Source organism: Nestor notabilis, unplaced genomic scaffold (genome assembly GCF_000696875.1).
Source record: "Nestor notabilis isolate BGI_N333 unplaced genomic scaffold, ASM69687v1 scaffold16415, whole genome shotgun sequence".
Lineage (NCBI taxonomy): Eukaryota > Metazoa > Chordata > Aves > Psittaciformes > Psittacidae > Nestor > Nestor notabilis.
In genome coordinates, this window is record NW_009930843.1 from 4,061 (window position 1) to 28,948 (window position 24,888).

The 24,888-nt window shown below is 49.8% G+C and overlaps 1 protein-coding gene across 1 annotated transcript; it reads right to left on the reverse strand.

Annotated features, from left to right (window-relative positions):
* Positions 1 to 7,718: 7,718 nt before the first annotated feature.
* On the reverse strand, positions 7,719 to 12,056 carry LOC104406581 (excitatory amino acid transporter 4-like). Its single transcript, XM_010015617.1, has 5 exons — positions 11,830 to 12,056; positions 10,525 to 10,662; positions 9,518 to 9,722; positions 8,643 to 8,685; positions 7,719 to 8,063 (listed from the first exon to the last, which is right to left on the reverse strand). The coding sequence occupies exons 1-5, from the start codon at positions 12,041 to 12,043 to the stop codon at positions 7,719 to 7,721; spliced, it is 945 nt and encodes a 314-aa protein (XP_010013919.1). The 5' UTR covers positions 12,044 to 12,056.
* Between the last annotated feature and the right edge of the window lie 12,832 nt (positions 12,057 to 24,888).

Here is a 24,888-nt window from a genome sequence, read left to right on the forward strand (position 1 = left end):
ACGTGGGGCTACAACACACTTCCCCTTCCTCTGCTTTGTTATGCACTTTCATATGAAAGAGTTGCACTTGTGCATTTATCTCACAACCATCAAGAGATGTGGAATGTGGCAGCACCAATATATAATCCTGCAGTTCCTGAAGGGCCAGAAAGAGCCTCAGGATCTGGCTTTGGGCATCCCAAGAAATGTGTTTTAGGACGCTTTGTTGGTGCTGGGGAGCTAAGCATGTGCCGTTATGTGGTTGTGGTTGGCAAAGTTGACTCCAGCTCTTACCTTTGAGGTCTTCCTTCCTAAGTGAGGTCCACTTAGGTGCACCTCTGAGTGTATGGGTAGGTCTTCCGGATGGAAAAGATCAGTGTGGAAAGTCAGGGTAGAGGGGTTAAAGTGAGCTGCTGGGATTGGAACAATGAGCAGACCTCAAGTAAAAGCTGTCCAGCTCAGGTAGTTCAGCTGTGCAGCAGGAGGCTGCTTGCTGCTGTGCCTGAGCTCAGCCGTTTCTAAAGCAGGACAGCTACACTGGAGTAGCTCCCAAACTGTGACTCTTTTATATCTTCCTGGTTGTGTCTAGACATTCATCTTCTGGATGTTCACGGACCTGGATATTATGGAGCAAGCCCTGCTGGTCCTGTTCACAGGAATGAGAGATACAGGCTTGTGTTCCTGGTCTCACCAGGGGAGGGGGATAGAGCATGGATGAAGCAGGTCCTTCTTGCTTGAGCCTCTGAGATGTTTCAGTCGTCACATGGGCTTATGTCCAAGTGTGTTAAAGAGAAGCTGAGCTCCGTTTGGTAGGAACTGAGAAATTTATCCTGAATTTATGAGTTTGGGGTCTGGCAAACTGTGCAAGTGCTGAGAAGCGATTGGGTACTGCCTATTAAAGATGAGGAGCTGTAGGAAGACAGAGGGATTTGGAAGCACATTCTGGAGCAATGTGACTGAAGGGAATTCACTTCTGAAAATAGCTAAAGATGAGCAAAGGAACAGTTTCCTCAAGAGACTTACAATGAGGAGGATTTGCTGAGCAAATCTGGAGGTGGCAGGGAGTCATTTGTGGCACGGAGGTACCACCCAGCCCCTCAGGTGAGCAAACTGGTCCTAAACTTTGCATTTCCCCTCCTGCTTTCACCAAGAGAAGAACAGCTTGCTAAAGAGAAAGGAAGGTAACTGGTGTTTGGCAGAGCTTGGTAGAAGGGAGAGCTGTTTCAGAGGCTGAATAATGGATATAATGAATTCTTTAATGGTTTGCTGCTTTCACAGTCCTTCGGCAGCTTCCACTACTGAAAAGCCTATTGACCCCTATTTTTGCTACCAGCCAACACAGGAAGCCCTGTCCCTGCTGTATGTTCCTTCAGGAGCTGGGTGACTAGTATCTGCAGCGAGAAGGGTTGCCAGAGACATGAGGAGCTCTCAGGAAGCAGAATCTGCATATCTGTGCAAACATCAGGCCTGTGAGCAAGGAGAACATGGTGTGCCTCATAAACACTCTTGCCAGCAAAGAGCTGAACAGGAGTGCTGGGGCTCCCCAGAGGTCTCCAGATGGCCAATGCTATATGCTTTAACCTGCCTGGGAGAAGGCACTGCCCAAGTGAAGGCTTTGCAGCTGTATCCTGAAAGATGGAGTCATCATGGCAACATTCTGGTGCCAGTCCACATGTGGTGGTGTCCCCAACCCACCATGCCAGTTTGCTGTGCTCAAACTTTAGCTCAGAAGTGAAGGAGCTCCTAGTCCAACTCATTCACTGGGTCTTCTTGACTCAGGTCTAACTCTTGGACCCCAGAAGAATGACTAGATCAGGCTTTTGTGGAATAAAACTTTCTTTGCAGTTTAATTTTCTCCTCTTTAATGCCAGTCAGAAAGAGATGGGGGAGAAACAGGATCAGATGGAGGGCGGAAAAGTGTGCATCTTGGAGAGTAGACCTTTCTCTGTCCTCCACTATGGACCCCCCTTTCAAGTCTTGGCTTTTTACAGCACTAATCTGCACCCTGCTGCCCAGCTTCACAGCACTGTCTCCCTCCTGTGGTGCCTGTGGGTGTTGTGCTGTGGGCAAACCAGGTGGGAGAGCTGCTCTTTGTCTAGCTCACAATTACCAAGTTCGCAGTCCTGCGCATCCAGCTCATGCCGGGAGAGATGCTCCACGATGCCAGCCCCCAGAGAGTCCCCCAGCACGTTGGTGGTGGTTCTGAGGCGGTCCCTGAGAAATCAGAGAGAAAAATACAACACAGCTTCTGAGGAACAGCCAAGGGGACAAAGACTATTTCAAGAAACATCTTCAATGAAGCTTTGAAGTCACTCTAATAATTGACACACTTCAGCACTGACAGGAAACTGCCTCCCGAAGAGCCTTCCTTGACTGATAGCCCTGAGCACGGGCGGCACATTCCTTCCTGTTCTCTTGCATTCCCAATTCCTCACTGAAAAGTTTTGGACTTGCCACAAAATGAGAGGAATATTGCTGTAGTTCCACATGGACAGATGCCTTTCCAAAGGGCTGCTAAGGCCTTTCCGCAGACTCAGATGAGCCTTGCCATGTCTGTTACACCCTAGTTGTATTTTGTGTTACAAAAAAGTGGGAGAATTCTGGTGCAAAAACCTCTGACTTGGTGCTGCTGTGGAGCCACGTTGCCCCAGCACAGGCAGGATACACTAAGAGAAGGCACCAGATTCTTTGTGCAAAAGAGCAAATTGAAAACACCCTTTCCAATAAGATATCCTTCACCACCACAACTGTAAGAGCTGAAGCTATCACCAGTCCCGCAACCCATCATATCCTTCCATAGTAAAACCAGGTAAGGCTTTTGGTACCTTATTGCACACAACCTCTCAGGATAAGTACAAGAGGTAACCTGGCATCTTAGGTTACAAGGCTTTTTCTTATGCACAGTTCACAGGAGAGGTGGAGGTGCTGGGCAAGGCTCTGCTTTCAACTGCTCAGCCATGGCTGGGAGCAGACTTGGCTACAAACCAGCAATACAAGCTAGAGAACAGAGGAAACACTGATAGTGTATCCCTGAGTCAGGATTTTGTTGTGTTTGAGAGAGCAAGGACTGCACAAATGTCTTCCTCAATCTCGTTCCTAAGAGCAGTCCTGTGAAATCACTTGTCCCAAGGTTTAAACGGGCAAGAAAGCTGAAATGGAGCAGAGTAGCTGAGGAGCTACACCCCTCTCAACACTCCCCAGCTTTGTCTTCTCACACTTCCCAGGTTTGATAGCACAGAACCACCACTCTGCAGTGTGAATTTGCTTGTTATTAGCACAGCCCATCGCTGTTGTCTGGACATAGCTTCTGGGTGCCTTTTAAGGCTAAAAGCAAACTAAGGACATTGTGCTGGGTGACCAGGCTGATGCCTTGGGTCACTGAAATACAGGGTAAAGACTCCAGCATGGGCAGAGAGAGCTACTGTGCAAAGGTCCCATGGGCACAAGTGTGGTTTGAGCTTAATGATACCAGTTATTGAACCTGCTTTTAGCAGGGACACTGGGAGTACAGGAGGACTCTATAAGCACTGGCACGGGGCACACAGCAGTGTGTGCTGCTGAGCAGAGAACTTACAGAAACCAGTCCACAGCGATGATCAGTGTAATGTCTTCAGTAGGCAGCCCCACTGATGTCAACACTATCACCATTGTCACCAGTCCTGCCTGGGGAATACCTGCGGCTCCAATGCTGGCTGCTGTAGCAGTGATGCTGGAGGGAACAGGAAAGCAGAGCTATCAGCAAAGGGAAGAGGTAGTCACAGTGAAGTGTCAAGAAGTAGCTCAAACTCTTCATCTACAAAACACTTTGGCAGCCTTTGTGTGTCACCAAGCAGGATGGTGACACAGGGGACATCAACACAGCAGCTGAGCTCCTCCCTGCCAGGCACCCATCCATAACAGCCTGCACACTGCAGCTCGAGCTAAGGGATGCCCCAGACCTGGGAATACACAACCCTCTTTTCCATACTTCTTTTTTTCTCATTGTACCTTCTGAGCGCAAGAGGAGCCCGACCATACCTCAGATAAGCCAACAAAACTGAAGCCCTTCCAAAACTCTTCCCAAAGTCACCTTATTGTGATGATCTGCCCGAAGTCGAGTTCATAGTTGTTGACTTGTGCAATGAAGATGGCTGCAAGGGCCTCGTACAGAGCAGTGCCATCCATGTTAATTGTAGCTCCCACGGGCAGGACAAACCTCGTGATGCGTCTGTCCACACCATTGTTTTCTTCCAGGCACCTGAAGGTGATGGGCAGAGTCGCTGAGCTGAAAGGGATTTACAGAACAGCATGAATTGGATATAAGCTGACTTCAGAAGAGGGACTAAGCCTCTGCCTGGTTTAAGACCTTACCCACCTGTGTTTTCACCCTGCCATGTGAGCCAGAGGCCAGAAGCTGCTAGGAGAAAGAACAGTCTAAGCAAGGCTTCCTCAGATATGGTGCACGCTGCAGTTGCACATTCAGACATGACTTTCCTCAGGGGGCTGGGACAGGGGCTGTGTAACCCTGAGGCTGGTGATGCTGGTATCACACCCAAAGAAGGTGATGCTCGGGGATTCAAGGTACATAGGACAGAGCCTCAAGACCAAAACTCCTTTGCCAGCTATTAAAAAGACTTGAGCCCTTTCTCACCCCACTCAGTGCATAGGACAAGAATGACCCACGTGTGAGAATATATCTTGCAGAGAAGGCAGATAATTATCTCTGGAAGAGAACATGAGCAGGAAAAATGCTGCATGTTTCAGTGTGAGAATGCATGTGGGAAAGACTGTTACTTGCCAGGGAATTAATATAACAAGAAACACAGGATTAGTGACACAGCAGCTACCTACAACCTCTTGCTCTGGTTGTGTTGCATGGCAGAGTCTCACTGAATATACTGGTGTTTATACCTTTGCCCAGGCCTCTGATGAGCTTAATGCAGCTGAATACAGTATGTGAGCCTGGGAGAGAGAAATGTGCTCATGTGTGTGAGTGCATGTGTGGGAGAGGTGTGTGTGTGGGGAATAATGCTGCCCTTCAGTGGGATTTCACATTTGAAACACTGAGCTCAGCATTTCAGTGCCACGGAGTCACCACCATGCTTGGTAAGGAGGAACATGGGCCATGAATTGATGGTTAGAGGTTGGCTACGTGATGAGGGCTCTTGAGCTGGGAATTGGGAATCTTTCCCCTCTCACATCAGCTTGGCTGGAGCAGTGCAAAAAGCTGCTAGAAATTGTGGGAGCACAGTGCTGCACTGAGGGCATTGGAGTGCTGAGAAGCAGCCCCAGAGTATCCCCGCCAGCCCCAACCCTACTCCTGTGTAGCCACCATACCTGGAGGAGGTGCCCAGGGCTGTGATGAGGGCCTGCAGCAGCCCTGCAATGAATACCCAGGGGTTCCTGTGGGTGACGATGAAGTAGAGCAGAGGCAGGATGCAGAGGGCATGAATGAGCAGTCCAACGATGACGGTGAGTGTGTACATCCCCAGCTGGCCTCCCATCACTGCTAGGTCATCCATCTCCAGAATTTTGCCAGCAATTAAAAACATGATCCCAACTGGAGCATACCTGTGGCAGAAAAGCAAGGTTGATGCTCAGAACCGGCACCCACCCTTCCATACAGCAGCTTTCATACATGCTGGCTGCACAAACCCCAATAAGCCAGCACACCAGAGGTGCTCACTGAGCCTCATCGTTGGATGATACTGCTGGTTTCTCTTCTGGAAACCTGGAGAGAGCTGGGTCTTGGTCACCACATGGTCAAACCCAGCCCCAGCTCTTGTTGCGCTGGCAGGGACCTCGTACCCTGTTATGCGCACGGCTTGGGCACTGGGGGAGGTTTCCTCCTCCTTCTGGGTTCCCTACATGTTTCCACAAGACTCCTTGTGGAATTGATAGGGGAGGTTATGAAGAGGAGTTTTCAGCATCCCTTCCTTTCCTGACAGAGCTTGGGCTGAGAATGCTTTTTTAACAGAGAGGCACAGGGAAGTACAGCAGAAACAGGGAACTGGGGGGTAAATGCAGTAGTGTCCTGCAGGCTCTGGGTAACCTTCAGGTGATCACATTTAGGGAATGGGAACGTAGAGAGAATCCATATCTGGTATAGCAAGGACTGGGCACACCAACCCCTCTGAAAGCAGCCATCCTTTCCATTCCTTATGGCTTTTGTTCCCCCTTCCATAACAATGCATCTCATGAGCAGCAGTGAGGCTCCACCGAAAGGAAGCCATAACACAGGCATGGAGAGTATCATGGGCACTAAACTAAACATGGACAAGTCACTGGACCAAAGGAAATCCCAGCTCTGCGGCCTCACCTCTCAGGGCTGGGCCTCGACAGCTCAGGAGCTCACATGCAGTTCATGCACAAGGCTCAGAGGTCCACATGCCAAACCCCAACTTAGCCTGAGAGGTTTGGAAAAGTTTCAGGACAGGATTTCACAAATATTTCATTTCCTCCAACCTTCTTCCTCCTTGGCTGCAGCCAATGACCAGCTCTGCCCTGGGAAAACCAGCTCCTGGGAGCCAGCCTGCAGCCTGCGGCTTCAGGAAGGAGTTGACAGGCTGCACTTGACAGTCCTGCCTCGTGTTCCATTAGGAGTTTGTAAATCAGGAAGTCTCTCAGACACTACCTGCTGCGTGGCACAGGCAGTTTCTATACATCCACAACCTGCCTTTTTTCACTCTAAGAGGGTGCTAAAAGAGGGGGTGTTGAAGGCACCTTGAAACTGTCTCTGGGAGTAGTGTGCAGGTCTCGCTGTGTTTGTGTTCTCTCTTCTGTGCCCTCTTATCTCTTCTTAGGAAAGTCAGACCCCAAGTTCTGGCTCATCCATGGAGGAAAAGGTCCCAGAGGGGTTCCCCAATGCTCTGCTATAAGCTCAAGGTTGTTCTTCCCCTTTGTGGCTTTCTGTGTGAGGCCTGTCCCCACATGCTCAGGATGTTGCTCTGAGATACAAGACTGTGACTAGAAGACTATGGAAAGGAAGCTGGAGTGATGTAAAATGGGAGAGGCTGCGGGGTGACAGATCCCTTCCCTGTCAGACATTTGCATGTGTTCTGCCAGCCCCACATCTCTCCCATCTTGTAGTACCTACCACAAACTCCTATTTAGACCTTGAGCCCCAGGTAAGTAAAGAGCTTAAAATAACAAGATTTGGTAAAATGCTGCCTTCTAGAGAAGACTCATCTCAGCACCATGTAGCATGTTCAGCCTTACACAGAAAGCAACAAGCAGCTGAGCTCTAGAGGAGTCAGAACCTGGGAGACCTCAAATTGAAAGGCAGGAACTTTGAGTTGACTGTCATCCCAGCTCAGCTCTCAGAGCTAATGCACACAGATGCCACCCTGAGTAACAGGAAAGTGGCAAAAGGTTCTTGTGATTCATAGCTAAGACCCCTGGAACATAGCTGGAATGAAAGCTTGTGGTGGGAAAGCCTCACACCCTACCCATGTTGGTAAGGCTAAGAGATCTTCCACTCCAGCTCTCTGGTCTTCCAAGGATGTTTCCAGCAGCCTCAAGGAAAGCAAGTCCTGGTATACCTGATATTTCTAAGGTAAAAACAAAACAAAACAAAACAAAACAGGAAATGAAATGTGAACAAATATCCCATCCAGACTTTTCCCTCCAGCCTGATGGAGCCAAAGAAGAGCTGCACCCATCTGCTTTTCCTGTGCATGGCATCCTTAAAGCTACCCCACTCCTCCTCAGGTCAGCGGAAACTGCACCTGCAGACCTCCTGCTCCAACCGGCCGTGCTCCTCACCAGATGATAATGGCCACCAGCCTCATGATGGCTTCGTTGAGGCAGTTAAAGAACTCCCGCAGGGCCCGTCCCTTCTGCTTCATGCTGCCGATCACCAAACCGAAGCACATGGAGAACACTACCAGCCCCAGCGCGTTCACCCCATTGGCTGAGCCCGGGATGGGAATGACTTCTTCAAAGGTCAGCACCTCGGAGATGGTCCCCAGGGCATGAGTGACGTTCTCCAGGATGCCGGTGAAGTTCTCGGGCGCGGGGATCTGGGTGGTTGTCACCCCTGCCGTGACATTGCTGCTGTGGAGGACGGTTCTGGTGAACACCCTGGTGCTGTACTGCGTCTTGTACTGAAAAGACACAGAGTATCAGGTGGGCTCCCAGGGCCTGGTCCAGGAGCTCAGGACAACAGGCTCTTGCATCTCTTCCTAAAGACAGTACTGCAAGTTCCTGCTGACCTGTGTGGGAAACTTCCCTTCTCTGTTCTCAAGCTCCCTATGTGGCTTTCAGCAAGTTCGCACATCTGAAGGTCAAAAGAGACCATTGGAGCATCTCATATCACTAGGACTGATTTCTATTCTGGCTTCTCCAATAACCCTTTGGGCTGCTTCCAAGGGCACCAGCACTACAGAAGAGACTAATCCATGGAGAATCTGCTCCCATTTCACTGCCAGTCCAAGGCTGCTACATGAGATCACAGAAACCCTCCCTGATTCTGAGTGTGGGACAGAGGTTGAAGCCCCCATCCATAGACAGCTTGAAAAGCTTGTGTGGGGATGCTTTAGTACAGGCTAATGACTGCTCTTGGAGCAGTCACACTTTGGGAAGTGTGAATGCAGTATAAAGGAATTGCTATTCCACCCCTCCATGGATGGAGGTCTAGGGCACAGGGCACAAAGGGAAGTGATAGGCCAAGTGGGATTTCATACCTGTTTGAAGCAGGCTTCTACCAGGTTGGGCGGGAACATGTTCCTGCAGTAGATAAGACAAGGGAAGAGTTATTGTCCTGTTTGATTAGCAAGAAAACATGGGCTTCCTGGGCAATGCCTCTGTCCTGGAGCAGACTCAGGTCACAGCTCCCACGATGCCAGCTCAGGCCACAGAGCAGATGGGCCCTTTCTGTCTGACAGAAGGCAGGACTATGCCATTCTGGAGCCAGGCACCCTCCTGCATCTTTTCAGACTCCAGAAGGTTCTATTTCAGGGAAGTGGAAAGAGACTACATATGTAAAGCACTGGTAGACTGTAAAAGCACAATTGAACCCAACTGAACCTTGGAACAATACCATATACACTGCCTTGCCCTCAGCCTCATCTCTACAGCTGTCAATTGAGCTCTCAGTTATCTTGTACCTCAGAATCACAGCTTCATACCACTTGGGATGGTACAGCTTTGCAATTCACTGTGTAAGGTCACAGTAAGGGATGGAGAGACAACGTCTTGGGAATCATCACTTCCTCAGTTTCCTTGGGTCAGTGAAGATAGATATTCGAGTAGCCTTTGCTGGGTGAATTTCGGAAGGACATGCAGTCATTGACAGTGTTCATCACTTCTTTTGCTGGGCATGCCTTGGCCTCTTGCATTAATACCTCTAACAGAAGGGCTCTAGGGCAAGCATTCAACCTCAGAGTGGCTCAGCCAGTTAGCTAGCCTGAGCTAGAAGCAGTAGGCTGGGCAAGACTCAGCCATAAACCTCGTTCCCTAAAAGAGGATGCCTAAAGCTGAGACACCTCAAAAGGATATTCCATGGAGGAATGTAATGTCAGTGGTATGATCTCAACATGAGCCCATCTTGTTCACCTACCTCACCAAGTCCATGAAGGCATCTGTGGTCTGCACCTGCTCAATTCTGCCTTCTCGGTGAAGCTTGTCCTTAGATCCTTTCCCTGGGTGGATGATGATCACCATGAGGATGCCAATGAAGACTGCTATGATCGTGGTCACCATGTAGTAAACAACAGCCCGCATCCCCATCTTCCCTGAGGCTCTGCCATCCAGTGAGGCCATTCCTGGGGAGTCACACAGACAGACAAGGTGAGGTCTGTTGTCTTAGAGGGAAGCCCAAGGAAGGTTCAGAGTGTGCAGGACATGTGAGCAGGACAGGGAGCTGGGGTCTCTAGGAAGTACAGCATACAAGGGGCAGACTTTGGAGCTCCAGGGTTGTGTCAATGTGGGACAATATGGCTTGTGGGTATGAAGAAGCATAGCACTGGTGGGATGCATTTGGGAATACAGCAATTTCCTCCTAAAATGCTCAGAAGGGAAATAACCCCTTCCCAATACACTGGGCTTTTAAGTCCTTAAAGGTGGGGTGTTTCAGCAGGTGGAATGCCTTGCAGTCCCTTCTGCTGTGTGGAAGCTCAGCTGGCTGGTGTGTCTCCTGTGGGGACCTGGGTAAAACAAGACCTCCAGCCAGGGGTCAACTCCAGCTCTTTTGGACTGACACAAATTAACCTTTCCTACCCTGGAGGAAACCCGAGGCTGAATTTGGGCAACAAACTTGTTGACTTTTGAGGTTACGTAGGATGAAATCCTTGTCGATGCTCAAGTGCTGGGTGTTGGAAACACTTCTGTGTCCTCCCCAGTCTTTTGAGAAAGCACAAGGCCTTCTGCTTCTCTTCCCCACTACTGAGCTAAGCAGGATGTGAGTGTGAATGATGTTCACTAGAGCTGTAGGTTCAAGCTTGTCACTAGCAGCCAAGCCAACCCAGGCACCTCCAGCCGGGGCATAAGAGGGGTGCTCCAACAGCAGCAAGCACACGTCTTTGCTGATCACTGTCTTGGCTGAAAGGAGCAGAAGCCACTTCTCACCTGTGATCAAGCTGGAGACAATGAGAGGAAGAACCAGCATCTGGAGCATGCGCATCAGCAGCTCGCCGGGGAAGGAAAAGTACTTGATCTGGCGATAGGTCAGCTGGTAGGGCCGGAGAGAAAATGCCAGGATGATCCCTGTGGATCAAGAAAGGATGAGAATGGAAATGGGACAGTGTGATCCAGTGGTCTGTCCCTCAGCCCTACAGCGTGGCTCTTCTCTGTCTTGTCTCCTTTCAGCTCCTCCTCTTCCCAAAGGAGTAAATGCTCTTTCCTTCTCTAAAAGGCTGTGATCCAGTTTTTACTGCATGCTCACTCTCTCCCTGTGCCATATTTATACACACAGAAGCCCCATGCTAAACCATAGGTCTCCTTGTTGCTCTGTCTGCTGTTCCTCTAGGTTCTGTTCCCACGAAGGTCATGAACACAAATCTGTGCCATATTTATACACACAGAAGCCTCATGCTAAACCATAGGTCTCCTTGTTGCTCAGTCTGCTGTTCCTCTGGGTTCTGTTCCCACGAAGGTCATGAACACAAAAGTGCTGTGACCAGAGATAGGATCTTCCATGGGAACCTAAGTGTCGCTGCACAGTTTAGAGACTCTGTCCACCCACCTCTTAAAGCTGAATTCAGCCAGTGAGTTGGAGACATATAGCCTGGATCAAAAGCTAGAGACAATCCACTACCTGCTGGGCAGATTTAGTTTGCACTGTATCAAAGCCCTTTGCATCAGTTCCCCTTTCTGGTCCTGTCAGGCTGAAGCTGTTGGGATGAACCTGCAGAGCCCTTGTGTCTGTAGCTGTGCTCACAAGAAGTCTGAACAAGCCTGAGGGTTAGTAGACCTGGATCATCAAACCCTTTCTGTTGTAGACTGTTCCTAAACTGCAGCCAGCAAGGATCAACAAGGGGTCCCTCACACACCCTCTCTCCAAGGTCTGTTACTCTTGCACACAAAGGTACTCCTGATCTGGACAGCACTTTGAGCTGTCAGCTCCTCAGCTGTAAGTCCCCAGCCAAATCCTTGTGATAAAATAAAATCTTAGTAGAACAAACAAACTTTTAATAGAATCATCACAGAATCATGGAATGGTTTGGGTTAGGCAGGACCTTAAAGCTCTTCCAGCTCCAGCCCCTGCCACAGAAGGGACACCTTCCACTAGCCTGTGTCCAGCCTGGCCTTGAACACTGCCAGGGCTGGGGCAGCCACAGCTTCTCTGGGCACCCTGTGCCAGCACCTCAGCACCCCAATACTGAACATCCCTTCATTCCCCATTCCTTCCTTCATCCCTGACCAGCTCCATACCTAGCAGGACTGCAGCAATGGTGAAGAGGACGAAGGCGTTTCTCCTGAGGAAGCTCTTGACGCTCTCAGCAGTGATGCTGTGCATCCGCTTCTTGGCCCGCGCCGCGCGCTTCTGCACCGCCTGCCTCAGGCGCTGCACCCGGCTCTCGGCGCTGAGCCGCTTCGCTGCATCCTCGTTGAGGAACAGGCTGTTGACGTGACTCTGCTCGCTCATGGTCCACGCGGCTGCTCAGTCCCCCACGGCTCTGCCTATGCTGGCCGGGAGAAGCACAGGTGGGAAAGCGTAAGCTGCAGCACTCAACTTGGCTTCTCTGGAGGTCATTCCCCTGGGACCCTGAGCAGGCTTATTTGGATCTCCTCTGCCCCTCTGCAAGGGGCAGACCCTGGGGCAAGACGTCTAAAGGGCTGCCAGGGTCTTGTCATGACTGCTCTGGTGTCTCTGGAAAAGCTCTGGCCCCCTGTAGCACCCAGCCTGCACTGAGAAGCGGTTTGTGGTGGCCTGGGCAATCAGAAAAGGCTCCACAGCCACCCAAGCTTGTTCTTAGGAGTCTTATCGGTTTGGACAGGAACGGCTTTTGATCACCTGGCAATAAAACCAGTTCCTGTACACAAACTGTTCCAAACAAGACCAAGCAACAAACATTTCTGACTTACCTTTCTGACAGACCCCCACTAAACAGCTTTCCCCCTGACAGCGAGCAGCACTGGCTGTTTCTGCAGAAAGAACATTATCCCTTTGGATTATCCTCATTGGAACCCAAGGATAACGTTTTATTGAATTTCCTTTGAAGCACAAGAGGACTTTCAAGTATCATCTCTTGTCAATCTCCACTGATGGGCTTAACCTGCTGTCAAGTCTTCACAAAGATCCAGATCAAAGGTACTCCAAAGATGTAACTAAAGAACCAGGGCTGCAAGGCCTGGAGCAATCCACTGCTCTTTAACTGGGTAGTTTGTACTATTATTCCCTTATTCCTCAGAACAAAAGAACAAGGGGTCTACATGTGTGTGCCATCTACTCTGGAGTGCAATCCAACAGGTCTTATCATTAGGAAGATTCTTGCCTGACTATGCAGGTGCCCTTTTCTTATTCACTGTGCCTTGACAGATACGAGGTCTGAAAATGGTTCTTGTTCCCAGGGATTTGCAAAGATAATACAAGACTAGATGAAACCAAAGAAGAACAAAGTCACCTTAACACATCAGCAGGTACTGAAAGACCGTCCTTTGGTGTCGCAAGTCAAACAAGAGCTACTCCATTTGAAATCCTAAATTTAAGTCAAAGAAATCATCACAACTGGGATTACATTGTCTATAAAATACACATCACATCTAGTGTCTGCCGTCTGGACCCAGATAAATGCCTTTCGTGAACTGAAGACATCACTTTAATGAGGAATTGGTTCATGGTCCAACATTGCAAGGTCATTTCCAACAGACAGAGGGAGGAAGACCTCCATTCTGATAGGATGTGTGTTTGTACACGTGCTAATGCCTTCGTTCAGAGGTTCAGAGCAGTGGAAGAGATACAGGAGGCTAAGAAATTAGTTATGGCTTCAATGCCCTCTGCCCCAGAATAGACTTGTCTTATTTATCCAGTAGCCCCCCAGCTATAGGGTTGGACAAACAAAATGAATAGCTCTCAGGTCCCAGTGAGCCAGGACTTTCACACATCTCGTATCCTCCTGTGTTGCCCATTACTGGCATCACTGGCCCTACAAGAAAGAAGACACCTCTCAGACCTCACCCTTTCCTGTCACAGAATAATCCCTTTTGTGACTCATCTTAGCTTCCTTTGCAGGATTCCCAGAAGTCTATCCCAGAGCTTACTGCCCTTATGGTGAGGAAGTGACTGCACTGGCAGCAGCCAGAGGGACACAACAAGACTAGACTGGACCAGACTAGGCTAGAATCAGTGATCACTCAGTCCAACTGCCTGAAAAAATCAGGACTGACCAAGTTAAAGTCTATCATTAAGTGCATTGTCCAAATGCCTCTTCAACACCGACAGGTTTGGGGCATCAACCACCTCTCTTGGAAGCCGGTGCCAGTGTTTGAACATCCCCTTGGTAAAGAAATGCTTCCTAATGTCAAATCTGAACCTTCCTTGGTGCAGCTCTGAACATTCCCAGGTGTCCTGTCCCTGAATCCCAGGGAGAAGAGGTCAGCATCTCCCTCTCCATGTCCCCTCCTCACGAAGATGTAGAGCACAATGAGGTCACCCCTCAGCTTCCTTCTCTGCAACAAGACAAACCCAGAGCCCTTAGTCATGCCTCAGAGCACATGGCTTCCAGCCCTGGCATCAGCTTGGTTGCCTTCCTCTGGACACGTTCAAGGATCTTCACATCCTTCTCCAGGTGAGGCTGCACCAATGCTGAATTCAGTGGACAACCCCTTCTCTTGACTGGCTGGGTCTCCTGTGTTTGATGCAGCCCAGGATGTGGTTTGCCCTCTTGGTGCCCGGGCACACTGCTGGCTCCTATTGAGCCTGCTGATGACCAGCACCCCCAGATCCCTTTCTGAAGGGCTGCTCTCCAGCCTCTCCTCTCCCAGTTTATACTTGTGCCTGGCATTACTCTACCCCTGGGGCAGAATCCAGCATTTGTTCTTGTTCAGTTTCAGCCCATTAACCAGTATCCAGTGCTCTGGTCTATCTAGATCCCTCTGCAAGGCTTCTTGTCCCTCAAGAGAGTCAACAGCACCTCCCAGTTTGGTGTCATCAGCAAACCTGCTGATGGTGCATTCAACTCCTGCATCCAGATGGTTGATAAATATATTGACCAGCACTGGCCCTAGGACTGAGCCCTGAGGAACACCAGTGATGACCAGTCTCAGCCAGATACAGCCCCATTAACTAGAACCCTCTGTGCTCTGTCCTTCAGCCACTCCTTCACCCAGAGCACCATGAACCTGCCCATCCCTCAGTTGGACAACTTATCCAGAAGGATGCTCTGAGGGACACTACCAAAAGCTACATCCACCCACTGAGCAGGGGACCTTATCATGGAAGGATATCAAGTTAGTTAAGCAGGACTTTCCTTTTGTGAACCCAAGTTTTCCATGCCTGCTGAGTGTATTACTCCTTAAATACCTTTCAATAGCACTCAGTATAATCTTCTCCATAATTTTTCCAGGAACTGAAGTTAACAGGTCTGTAGTTCCCTGGGCCTTCCCTCATGTCCTTTTTATAGATTGGAATGACATCCATACAGCAGAATGGATTACCACTCAAGGCAAGCACTTTGAAAAGCAGAACCACCAAAGAGAATTTCAAGCCCCAAAGACTCTCTTTCTTCCTCCCAAACCACCCACTCTTCATCAAAGAACCCAGCACCCCTTGGGAAGGTGAAGTGCTACCTTTGACACTCAAAGCTCCCATCTCTTTAGTGAGAACAGTCACACTGAGGGCTCTGAGATCACCCATCATGGGTTTGCTACATGCAAACCAGGCTTCCTGCTTGTTGTGGTGACCTGTGGAGACCTGCGTTGAGCCAGGAGGATGGAAATGCAGACTCACCTCTCCTCCAAACCTTGCCTTAGAGTTGGACCATACCACAGCAAAGGTACAAATGCCTTCACAGGGCAGGTGGGAGCAGAATCCACACAGATTAAGGGACTCACCTGCACTTTTTCCCAGATATCTCTCCATCCACGTGCACTGGAAAAAGTAATTTTGAGCAAAGAAGAGGAAATTTCTCTTTGGAGATGGAAAAGCTCAGGATAAGTCATTAGATCCCATGTTCCACCAAATGCTCGGCAGCCTTCTCGGGGCAAAACTTAGCACACAGAAGGAACTCAGCAGCAGAACTTGCTCCTGTGCTGTCCCCACCCTCTTGCTGACTTGCTCCCTTTCTCGTCTGCATATTTTGCAATACATTGGCCCCCTCCAAAGCACATTCCCACTGCAGCTCCGGCCTGAAATTGTGTAAATGTTCCCTATTGCATCAGCTGGAAGTTCCCCGCCTGCTGCAGCGTGTTATCAAAAGTACTCCTGCAGATGAATGCTCTGGCAATGGCTTGGATGTCCCTTCTTGTCAGGAAGAAGGTGGCTCTGCTCTCTTGGTAAAAGTTCTCTAATTCAGGGCCACTTCTCCAGGCTCCAGCCTGCCAGAAACACTGAGATATTGGAGAGAGCACTTTTGGAGGTAACATCAAGGCTGGACCAGGAAGCACAGGATATTTTGCAAGAAAGTTGAGTGTTGCAAAACTAATGCCTAGTTCCCGGCAATGGGGTTTCACAGAAACAGTGGAATTTTGGCTATTTTAGGGACATCAGTCAAAAGATGGTGAATGTAAAAAGTAGGGAAGGAAGACTCTTGCACTGACATTTTTTTGTTGTCCTGCTCTTTGCAGATTTTTGTGGGGTTATCTTCTCATCTACCCAGGGAGAAGATGTCCAGCATGGGGGGAGGTGGGCAATGGTGCTTAAGGACCTCTAAAGAGCTAGAAAAGAGGAAATCTCTGAATCAGCTGAGATGCATCTGTTCAACGTGTACTGTATGTAAAGCTCATCCAGCTCCAACCCTTGCCACGGGCAGGGACACCTTCCACTAGAGCAGGTTGCTCCAAGCCCCTGTGTCCAACCTGGCCTTGAACACTGCCAGGGATGGGGCAGCCACAGCTTCTCTGGGCACCCTGTGCCAGCGCCTCAGCACCCTCCCAGGGAAGAGCTTCTGCCTCAGAGCTCATCTCAATCTCCCCTCTGGCAGGTTAAAGCCATTCCCCTTGGCCTGTCCCTACAGGCTCTTGTCAAGAGTCACTCTCCATAATGTCACTTCATGGAAAAGGCCAAGCGCTGCTATCGGATGAATCATGAGGACCCCAGGGGTGTCTCAGCAGAAGGGGACCTATCGGTCCAGGGGATCTGCTGCAAGATGCTCCTCTCAGACAAGGAAGGTCCTGCCCACTGGCAGGTATGGCATTGCAGGGCACTCTTGCATGGTGTGTGGAGTAGCAGCAACAAAATGAAATGTTCAGGTGAAGACTTTATCTGCCTTCTTGCTCTGCACTTTACTCTCACGGGGCAGAGCATCAGCAGCCAGCCCATGCCCTGCTCCCTCTGCACTGACATGGCTTTCTGGTTGTTACCATGCCCAAGAGATACCAGTGACTGGCACATCACCAGCCCCAAGGAAGCCAAAAGGCTGCATGGCCAACACAGCAGAGGAGAGCTCCAGTCTCCAGAGGGTCCAGGCTCTCAGCTGGGACAAATCCAGTTGTCACTACCCAGAACGAATGGATGAGAGACAATGAGTGAAATGCTGGTGCTTGACATGGTTGTCCTACTATTGCTGATGTCTGTGTAGAACAACACATGAGGGGTTAATCTAATTAGTCACTTTTCCTCCTGGGACTGGCAGGATTCAGCCAAATTAGAAATGCCCATTGCAAAGTCTCTCCCAGGTTCACCAGCCTCCAGGGACTGAGGGAGGAAAGGCAACACAATCAGTACAGCCTGTACTGTCCCATTGCTGCTAAAGGGATGACACTGGACAAGCACATCAGAGTCAGGTCCTTCCCCATAACAAGAGGTCCCTCAGGCTCCTGCTTCCCCCTGCTAACACAATTCTCACTCTTTTTTATTTATTCATTGCTGAAAGCCAGCCAGAGACTGTGAAATAATCAGCAGTTTTGAGCCCACTGTCTCTCTTGTCTCCAAGGAAACTCTGCTGTTATGCTCAACATCAAAGCCGGGAGGGTTTTCAGGGAGGGAATTCTCCACAGGTAGCAGCAGGGAAGCACCCTAAGGGGGAGAAGAGGGAGGAATCTCTGCAGGGGAGAAGCTTTGCACAAGTGAGGCTGACACGGAGAGACGAGGCAAGGGGTCACTGAGAAAGCTGTTACTCTTTCCAAAGCAGACAGCTTCTGGACAGCTCTCAAGTCCTGCCTGCTTCTGGGAGGATCATTGACACGCCACAGTAGGAAGCTACAGTCCCTCCACCACCAGCTGAATTAAATAGGTGCTTTTCAGGGACTGTCTTTGCAAGGATGGCAAAGCAGCAGTGGATGTCTCCGCTCTTGCCTCCCTTTCCCCCATCAGTGCCTGTTTCACCAGGCATTGAATCCATAACTGTGCTATTAGCCGGGTTTGTTCAGTCTTGAGGACCAGGGCTCACAGACCCCCTGGCTGGAGGCATCCTCATCCCTCATGCAGCCTGCCCCATTGCTTGCCCTTGGGAAGGGGAATACAAGCCGAAAGCAATGAATCCAATGTGCCTATGCTGAAAATTTCCCTTCACAAGCCCAACTGGGGTGAACTCAGCCATCCTTGTGTTGCTATAGCAGCCCCTGGCAGGGCTTTCTGCTCAGCGAAGTGCGAGGGCATCTCCATTTCCCACTCGCTACCTGGCAGCCAGCTCCCACCACGACGATGGACCTAGGAGGAGAATGGATCTGCCCCGTGTCCAGCCACTGCCCCATCTCCATGACAGCGACAAGCTTAGGGGAGAGGAATGCAGTGGGCAGGAATTTCAGCCCAGCTAAGCTCTACAGCCATAAAGTGATCACCAGCAGATCCGCTCCTTTGGGGCCTAAGTGCGATGCTGGGAGGACAAGGACTGCTCTGCCCATTGCTCCCTACTCATGCTAAGGTCCTGTGGAAAGGTTGTTTCCCTCTAGCTGCTCACCAGGCATTTCTGTTCTGGGCCCCCAGCCCAAAACATAGTCCCACTTTCCAACCACTCGCCCCTGGGCAGTTCCCTGTCCTAAAGCAGGGTGAGAGCTATCCCTGCTGCTCTCTCATGCATATGCACCCAAGGAAATCTCCTGCCATCCTCCTGTCCTGCTTCAGCCCCTGGACCTGACCCCGGCCCCGCTCTTATTCATGCATTCAGGTTTGCTGACAGAACCACTCACCTGGAACAAGTGCTGGCTGTTGAGCACGAAGGTCTTTTTCGTCTCGGGGGGTTACTCTGAGTTTTTTCGCTCTTTAATTCTTTGAGCTCAAAGGCAGGATGCAGGATTTTCTCCTTGGAAAGGTACAGTGTTAGCAGGGAGCTCTGAGCAGTACCTCCTGAGAGAGGAAAGGAAGACTGTAATATGCTCAGGATACATGGCAGCAGGGGGTGGGGGAGTGGCATGGAGGAGGAGACTGTAAAAATCTTCGATGATTGCAGGAGCCCAGAGGACAGAAAGTACCTGTCACCATGATGTGACATGCAGCCTGTGCTGGCTTTACCACCACCAGTGGTCCTGCGCTTGCCTCTGCCTCCTCACACAAGCTGCAACAGAGAGCAGGGTGAGCTGCTAAATCAGAGCCTGATCCCATCCCCATCCCATCCCGCTCCTGCCCCTCTGCTCCTGCCACAAGGGTGGCTGCGTGCAGAAATCCATCCATCCATCCATCCATCCATCCATCCATCCATCCGCAGCAGCCGGATACCCCGGACAGGCAGGTCCTCCACCAGTCCACTCTGTTGTAAGCAGGACCTCAGAGGTCCAGGCACACCCTGAGGGGATGGACACGTCCCTGTGCCTCAGCATTGCCCATCGGTGTGTCAGGCAAGTCACAAGGAGGAGTCAATTCACTGAGTGTGCAAAGGAAACACGCTGCAGTGCACTCTGTCAGGCAGATTCTGCTGCCAAGGAAGCCCAGGGAACTTCCGCTGTCTTTACTCACTGATCTCTTACACATTGGTTCCTGCTGTGATGCGTTGTGTCAGCAGCTAGAACTTGCCCCAGAGTTTGAACTCATCCAGCAAGGGGCAGGTCAAAGCCAAAGCGTCAGGTTCATCTGACAGCGTCCTGGAACTGAAATCCTCCTTGAGAGCTATGTGCCCAGCAGACTCTGTGGGCTTGACCTCTTCTGCCCAGGTACCAGGGAGCAGCTCCCAACACCAACTGGCTTTTTGCAGACATTCAGCAGAGAATTATTTAGGTCAGAAAAGACCTTTAAGATCATTAAATCCAACCATAAATCAGGATGGTGATTAGATGGAACTTCTGGACAAGTCATCTGGAGCCTGGGGTCTTGCCTTTCTCTGTCATTCTCCCTTGTTTTAACTCACTCCATGTGCCAAATCAGCATGGACACAGGCCACTGCTGCATCAGGAGACAAGGACACACGATCTGCACCCAAAAAACTGCTTGGTCTTCACACGAGCTGGTTGCTCACAGGTAAATGCAGGAAATGGCACTGATCTTCCTATTGAAGGCTGCACAAGTTCAGTGAGGTCTCAGGTCATGCAGGTCTTAGCTGGGACCTGGAAGCGCCAGTGCCTCAGCCAGCAGCTTTCCTTACAGAAGGGTACCCGGCTTCACTGCCTGCTGGAGGCTGGTGACCTGCAGCAGCGCTCCCTGCCTGGACAAGTGCATTTCTGGCACTACCCAGAGAGGGGCAGAGCTGCCACGCACTCGGCCACCCCTGAATCTACCCCAGGGATAACAATTGGCTAATGGTGAATGATTGTCCTTTTCCACTTCCTATGCTTCAAGTTCAGTTTGGCTCCTAGAATCTGTTCTAGTTCTTAGTCATTGTTTTAATCCCCAGGTTTATACCTGGGCCTTTTTTAGCCATAAACTCTCAGTGACAAACACCTTCGACTTTCTCCTCCAGCAACTTTTTCCATGCTTCTTTTTGACTTCACCTGTGGCAGTTTCCAGCCACCTTTGAGATGTGACTCTTGAAAGTCACAGGGGTTTTACAGAGGGCTTGTGTGTCTAAGTGAGGTTTGCAGGGTCAGTGGAAAAGCTACTCCTTTAAATCTCTTTAGTTTTAAAGAAATATATTTATTCTCTGCCTGCTCTTTAAAAAGCAGAACATCTCAAGATGGGCTGAGTGTTGGTTCATAATGTGGTGATAAGGAAAAACCAGGCATGTGAATCTGTTAGCAGCAGTTACGGCAAACCCAGGTTGCTATACACATGCTGGATGAGACACTGATGCTGCAGGGCTGGGTGAGGAGAACCCAAGTGGGTGGCCGTGTCCACTGTCCCAGCAAGCACTTACTGCACCAGCCTTTCAAAAGGGCTCAATTGGTCTGAACTGGTAAAACCAAAGCCCATTATGGAGGATGCTGTAATGAACTGAAGGTCTAAGTGTGCACAGCCCCATCGCTTGAACACGACTGAGAGCTACGTGAACCATGCTCACCTTGACGTGCCATAGGAACATGGATGTTTCCTACTGGAGTGCAGGAAGCCACTGGGATATTCCCAGTTGCTAACTGTCATGGCAAAAGATGTGGTTTTTTGGTGTGAAGCAATCCTTCAGCCCTTGCTTCCCTGGATTTGGCAATTCCGAGTCTTGTTCTCCTTGTTATAGTAACCTTAATTTGGGGGTTGGGATTAATTTTGTATCCTGCACTGCTCACATGGCTCAGGGAGCAGAGTCCAATTATGCAGCTGTGACCTTCATTCCAAGTTAGCAGAGTTTCTGCAAATGAATCTCCTTCGTATTTCACAGAGCTGCTCAAATAATGGAATTTCCTTCCTATGGGAAATGCCAATATTTCAACATTTTTTTTTGCCCTATTTTGGAACAAAAAGTCAAAATTTCAACTCTTGCAACACATGAAGTTCAGAAAATATCAGAAATATAGAGAAATGTTTTGGTTTAGAATCATAGAATCCCAGCCTGGTTTGGATGGGAAGGGACCTTAAAGCTCCTCCAGCTCCAACCCCTGCCACAGGCAGGGACACCTTCCACTAGAGCAGGTTGCTCCAAGCCCCTGTGTCCAACCTGGCCTTGAACACTGCCAGGGATGGGGCAGCCACAGCTTCTCTGGGCACCCTGTGCCAGCGCCTCAGCACCCTCCCAGGGAAGAGCTTCTGCCTCAGAGCTCATCTCAATCTCCCCTCTGGCAGGTTAAAGCCATTCCCCTTGTCCTGTCCCTCCATCCCTTGTCCAAAGCCCCTCTCCAGGTTTCCTGGAGCCCCTTTAGGCACTGGAGCTGCTCTAAGGTGTCCCCTTCAGGAGCCTTCTCTTCTCCAGCTGCCCCAGCCCAGCTCTCTCAGCCTGTACATCCCATATATCTCAGTATATATATCCCATGACAAAAAAAATTACCTCAAATTTTTGACTGGGTAGTTTCAACTATTGAGTGAGACAAACTTGTGAGCTCCTGAAGGTTCTGTCATTCAAAAGTGCCCTAATTTTCTCCTTGGTTCTGCTGAGAGTGTATGTGATTGAGACGTTTCAGCTATTTTGAATCCCAGCTCATGCTCCCTGCTTCTCCCAGGTGCACAGGGACCTTGTGCTGCACGTGTCTACGGGGACTTCTGCTTCAGGAGCTTGTGTGATTTGTTTTGTGCTATTTTTTAAATAGAAATCTCTGTACATCACTCTACAGGCCCAGCCGGTGTGAGCTGAAGATGCCCCAAGCACTTGCTCTGGTGATGCTGAAGTCTCATTTTGTCAAACTGTTTAACAAACTTTACTGAACTTCCACTGGAGAATGAATCCCCTGCACTCCCCTGAAAGGTTCTCTGGTGGAAACCCACCCAGATTCCCCCAGCATGACAATGGGTGCAAGGAGCCATTTAGCTTTTCTCTCCTGTACTCATCTACCTCTGACTCTTCCTTCCAGCCCCATGTGTTCCTACTGGCAGTTCTTCTGCCCGATGTATTCGAAATAAGCTTGATTTAGGCTTCATGCTATGGCAAGTTCTTTCTAAACACCCTCTTTATGCTTCCTGATTGTATTTGGACATTTGGACATTCAGACAAGAGGAATGGCTTTAACCTGTCAGAGGGGAGATTGAGATGAGCTCTGAGGCAGAAGCTCTTCCCTGGGAGGGTGCTGAGGCGCTGGCACAGGGTGCCCAGAGAAGCTGTGGCTGCCCCATCCCTGGCAGTGTTCAAGGGCAGGTTGGACACAGGGGCTTGGAGCAACCTGCTCTAGTGGAAGGTGTCCCTGCCCGTGGCAGGGGTTGGAGCTGGAGGAGCTTTAAGGTCCCTTCCCACCCAAACCATTCTGGGATTCCATGTGTGGAGAACAAATGATTATTTGTCCTGAGTGGGGTTTGTTTCCGTGGCAGAAGATCTCCACGTACACCCTGAAGGTACCATATTAATAACCTGAAATGTCTGAACTAGCAGTTAGTTACTCAGGGGCATGGCTTGCACAGCTTCCCAACAACAGTGTGTGGCTTCCTTTTGGGCACCCTGGATTAGTGTGTTGTGCAAACTGGACCCAGCCAAAAGCCTTATTGTTTCAAGTAGCTTGGTCTGGTACTACTGTGGTCTAAGTCTGCCTTCTCTGAGCTGGGAAAACATGATGGGAATGCTTTACTTCTGCTGCTCTCATGATATATTTTTCCAAATTTAACTCAGCCCATTTTCTTTGGCATTCTCCACACGGTATTACCATTGGCATTGTGCTCTTCCCCGACAGGTCCCAACTATGTATATGTGTATATGTATTACAAGGACAAAAGGGACCAATTGTGATCATCTAGATTGACCTCCTTTTCCAGGACAGGAATAGTCCTGTGTTAATTAATTTTCTTTTAAGTAGAATATACTATTTAGAAAACTCTCTGAACCTGCATCACTCTCTTCTGATGGTGATGAATTCACCACCGTTCCAGGCAAATTATATAAGCCTGGGTCTACCTGACCCTGACAGTTCTGGATGAGGATTAGGAAGCAGCAGTCAGCTGCTGCTCTAGAGGAGCTGGACTGAACATACTAATGTTAATGGCAATATTAATTGACCCACCACCAGGCTGTACCTTCATCGATGTGATACGCAAAGACTCACGCACACAGCACCTGCAGACACTGCCTTAGAGGCTAAAAATGCCAACGAGATCCTGCAGCAGTCACTGGGACAGCAGCACCTCCAAGTTCCTTCCAGATGCCTTCTCAAATCACTGCTTCCCTCAGCACAGATTCATGTGATTCCTCCCCTTCTCCTCCCAGGTGAGACCTTAAACTACAGACCAAAGTGGTCTGTTGACTGCTGGGGCCTGATTTTGCAACGTGCTTTCCATTGGGAGCGTATCCAGCTATTCAATGGCTTTATGGAAGGAGAAGCTTTCAAAGCCACTGGACTGCAGAGGAAGCAGAGCTCTCGAGGAAATCCACTGAATTGCAGAGTCCCCTAAACCCAACTGCTTCCAGCACTGCTGATGGACTTTGTCTGTCATTCTCTCCAGCAAAAGCACACTTTACCTCTCTCTTCTCAAGAGACTTTATTTCACTCTTCCTACGACACCCTTCTGTTTATTAGGCTCCTAATGTTGACAAAACACATGTTCACCTTGGGGTAAGGCTTTGCCATAAGACCCCCAAGTGGAGAACTCTGAGGTTCCTGGATCCAACAGGAATCTTCATATCCTCCCCACTGTGGAGCATCTCCTGAAAGCTGTGTCAGAAAGATACAGAATCTCCTCTCAAGGCCTGCAGGTGGTATTAAATGCATTCCCTTGCCTATCTGCCTTTGTACTCAGAGAATGGTATCTTGTATCCAAGTGGTATTTAGCTACCTGCTTGTCTTTGGATCATCTGGATCACTCATAGATGTAAATATATTAAGGCTGTCTTAAGTATAAACCAACTTCCACATTCATAGTTGAACAGGTTAAACCTCATAAGCTTTTCCCTCTCGTTACACATCTGATTGCTCTGAAGTATTTCAGGGGAAAGTACATCTCCCTTTGCACAGTCCTCCAGAGCTGGTGGCTCAGTGGTAGTTTTGCCCACTCAGTGCTGCCAAAGAGGCAGGAGAGCACCCTTATCCCACTGAGGCTGCACAGATCTGGTGCCTGGGTCCCCCTGGCACACGCAGGCAGCGTGCACACACAGCACTGGGCTGAGATTCAGAAGGTCTCCGTATGTTATATGTATATAATTATATATATTTAAGCTCCCCATGGTCCAGCCTCAGTGTGTGCTTGAGCCCAGAACCCCCCCCGTGTGCTGGGTGCACCCCCAGAGTGTGAGCAGCAGCTCAGGGAGGGGATCCTGCCCCTCTGCTGTGCTCTGGGGAGACCTTAGAGCAGCTCCAGTGCCTAAAGGGGCTCCAGGAAACCTGGAGAGGGGCTTTGGACAAGGGATGGAGGGACAGGACAAGGGGGAATGGCTTTAACCTGCCAGAGGGGAGATTGAGATGAGC

Excerpts from the sequence above, each read along its gene's own strand:
- LOC104406581 (XM_010015617.1), bottom strand. The coding sequence starts at position 12,043 with ATGAGCGAGCAGAGTCACGTCAACAGCCTGTTCCTCAACGAGGATGCA. Across the intron at positions 10,663-11,829 it reads CATTGCTGCAGTCCTGCTAG|GGATCATCCTGGCATTTTCT; the intron begins GTATGGAGCTGG and ends CTTGATCCACAG. Across the intron at positions 8,686-9,517 it reads GCCTTCATGGACTTGGTGAG|GAACATGTTCCCGCCCAACC; the intron begins GTAGGTGAACAA and ends TATCTACTGCAG.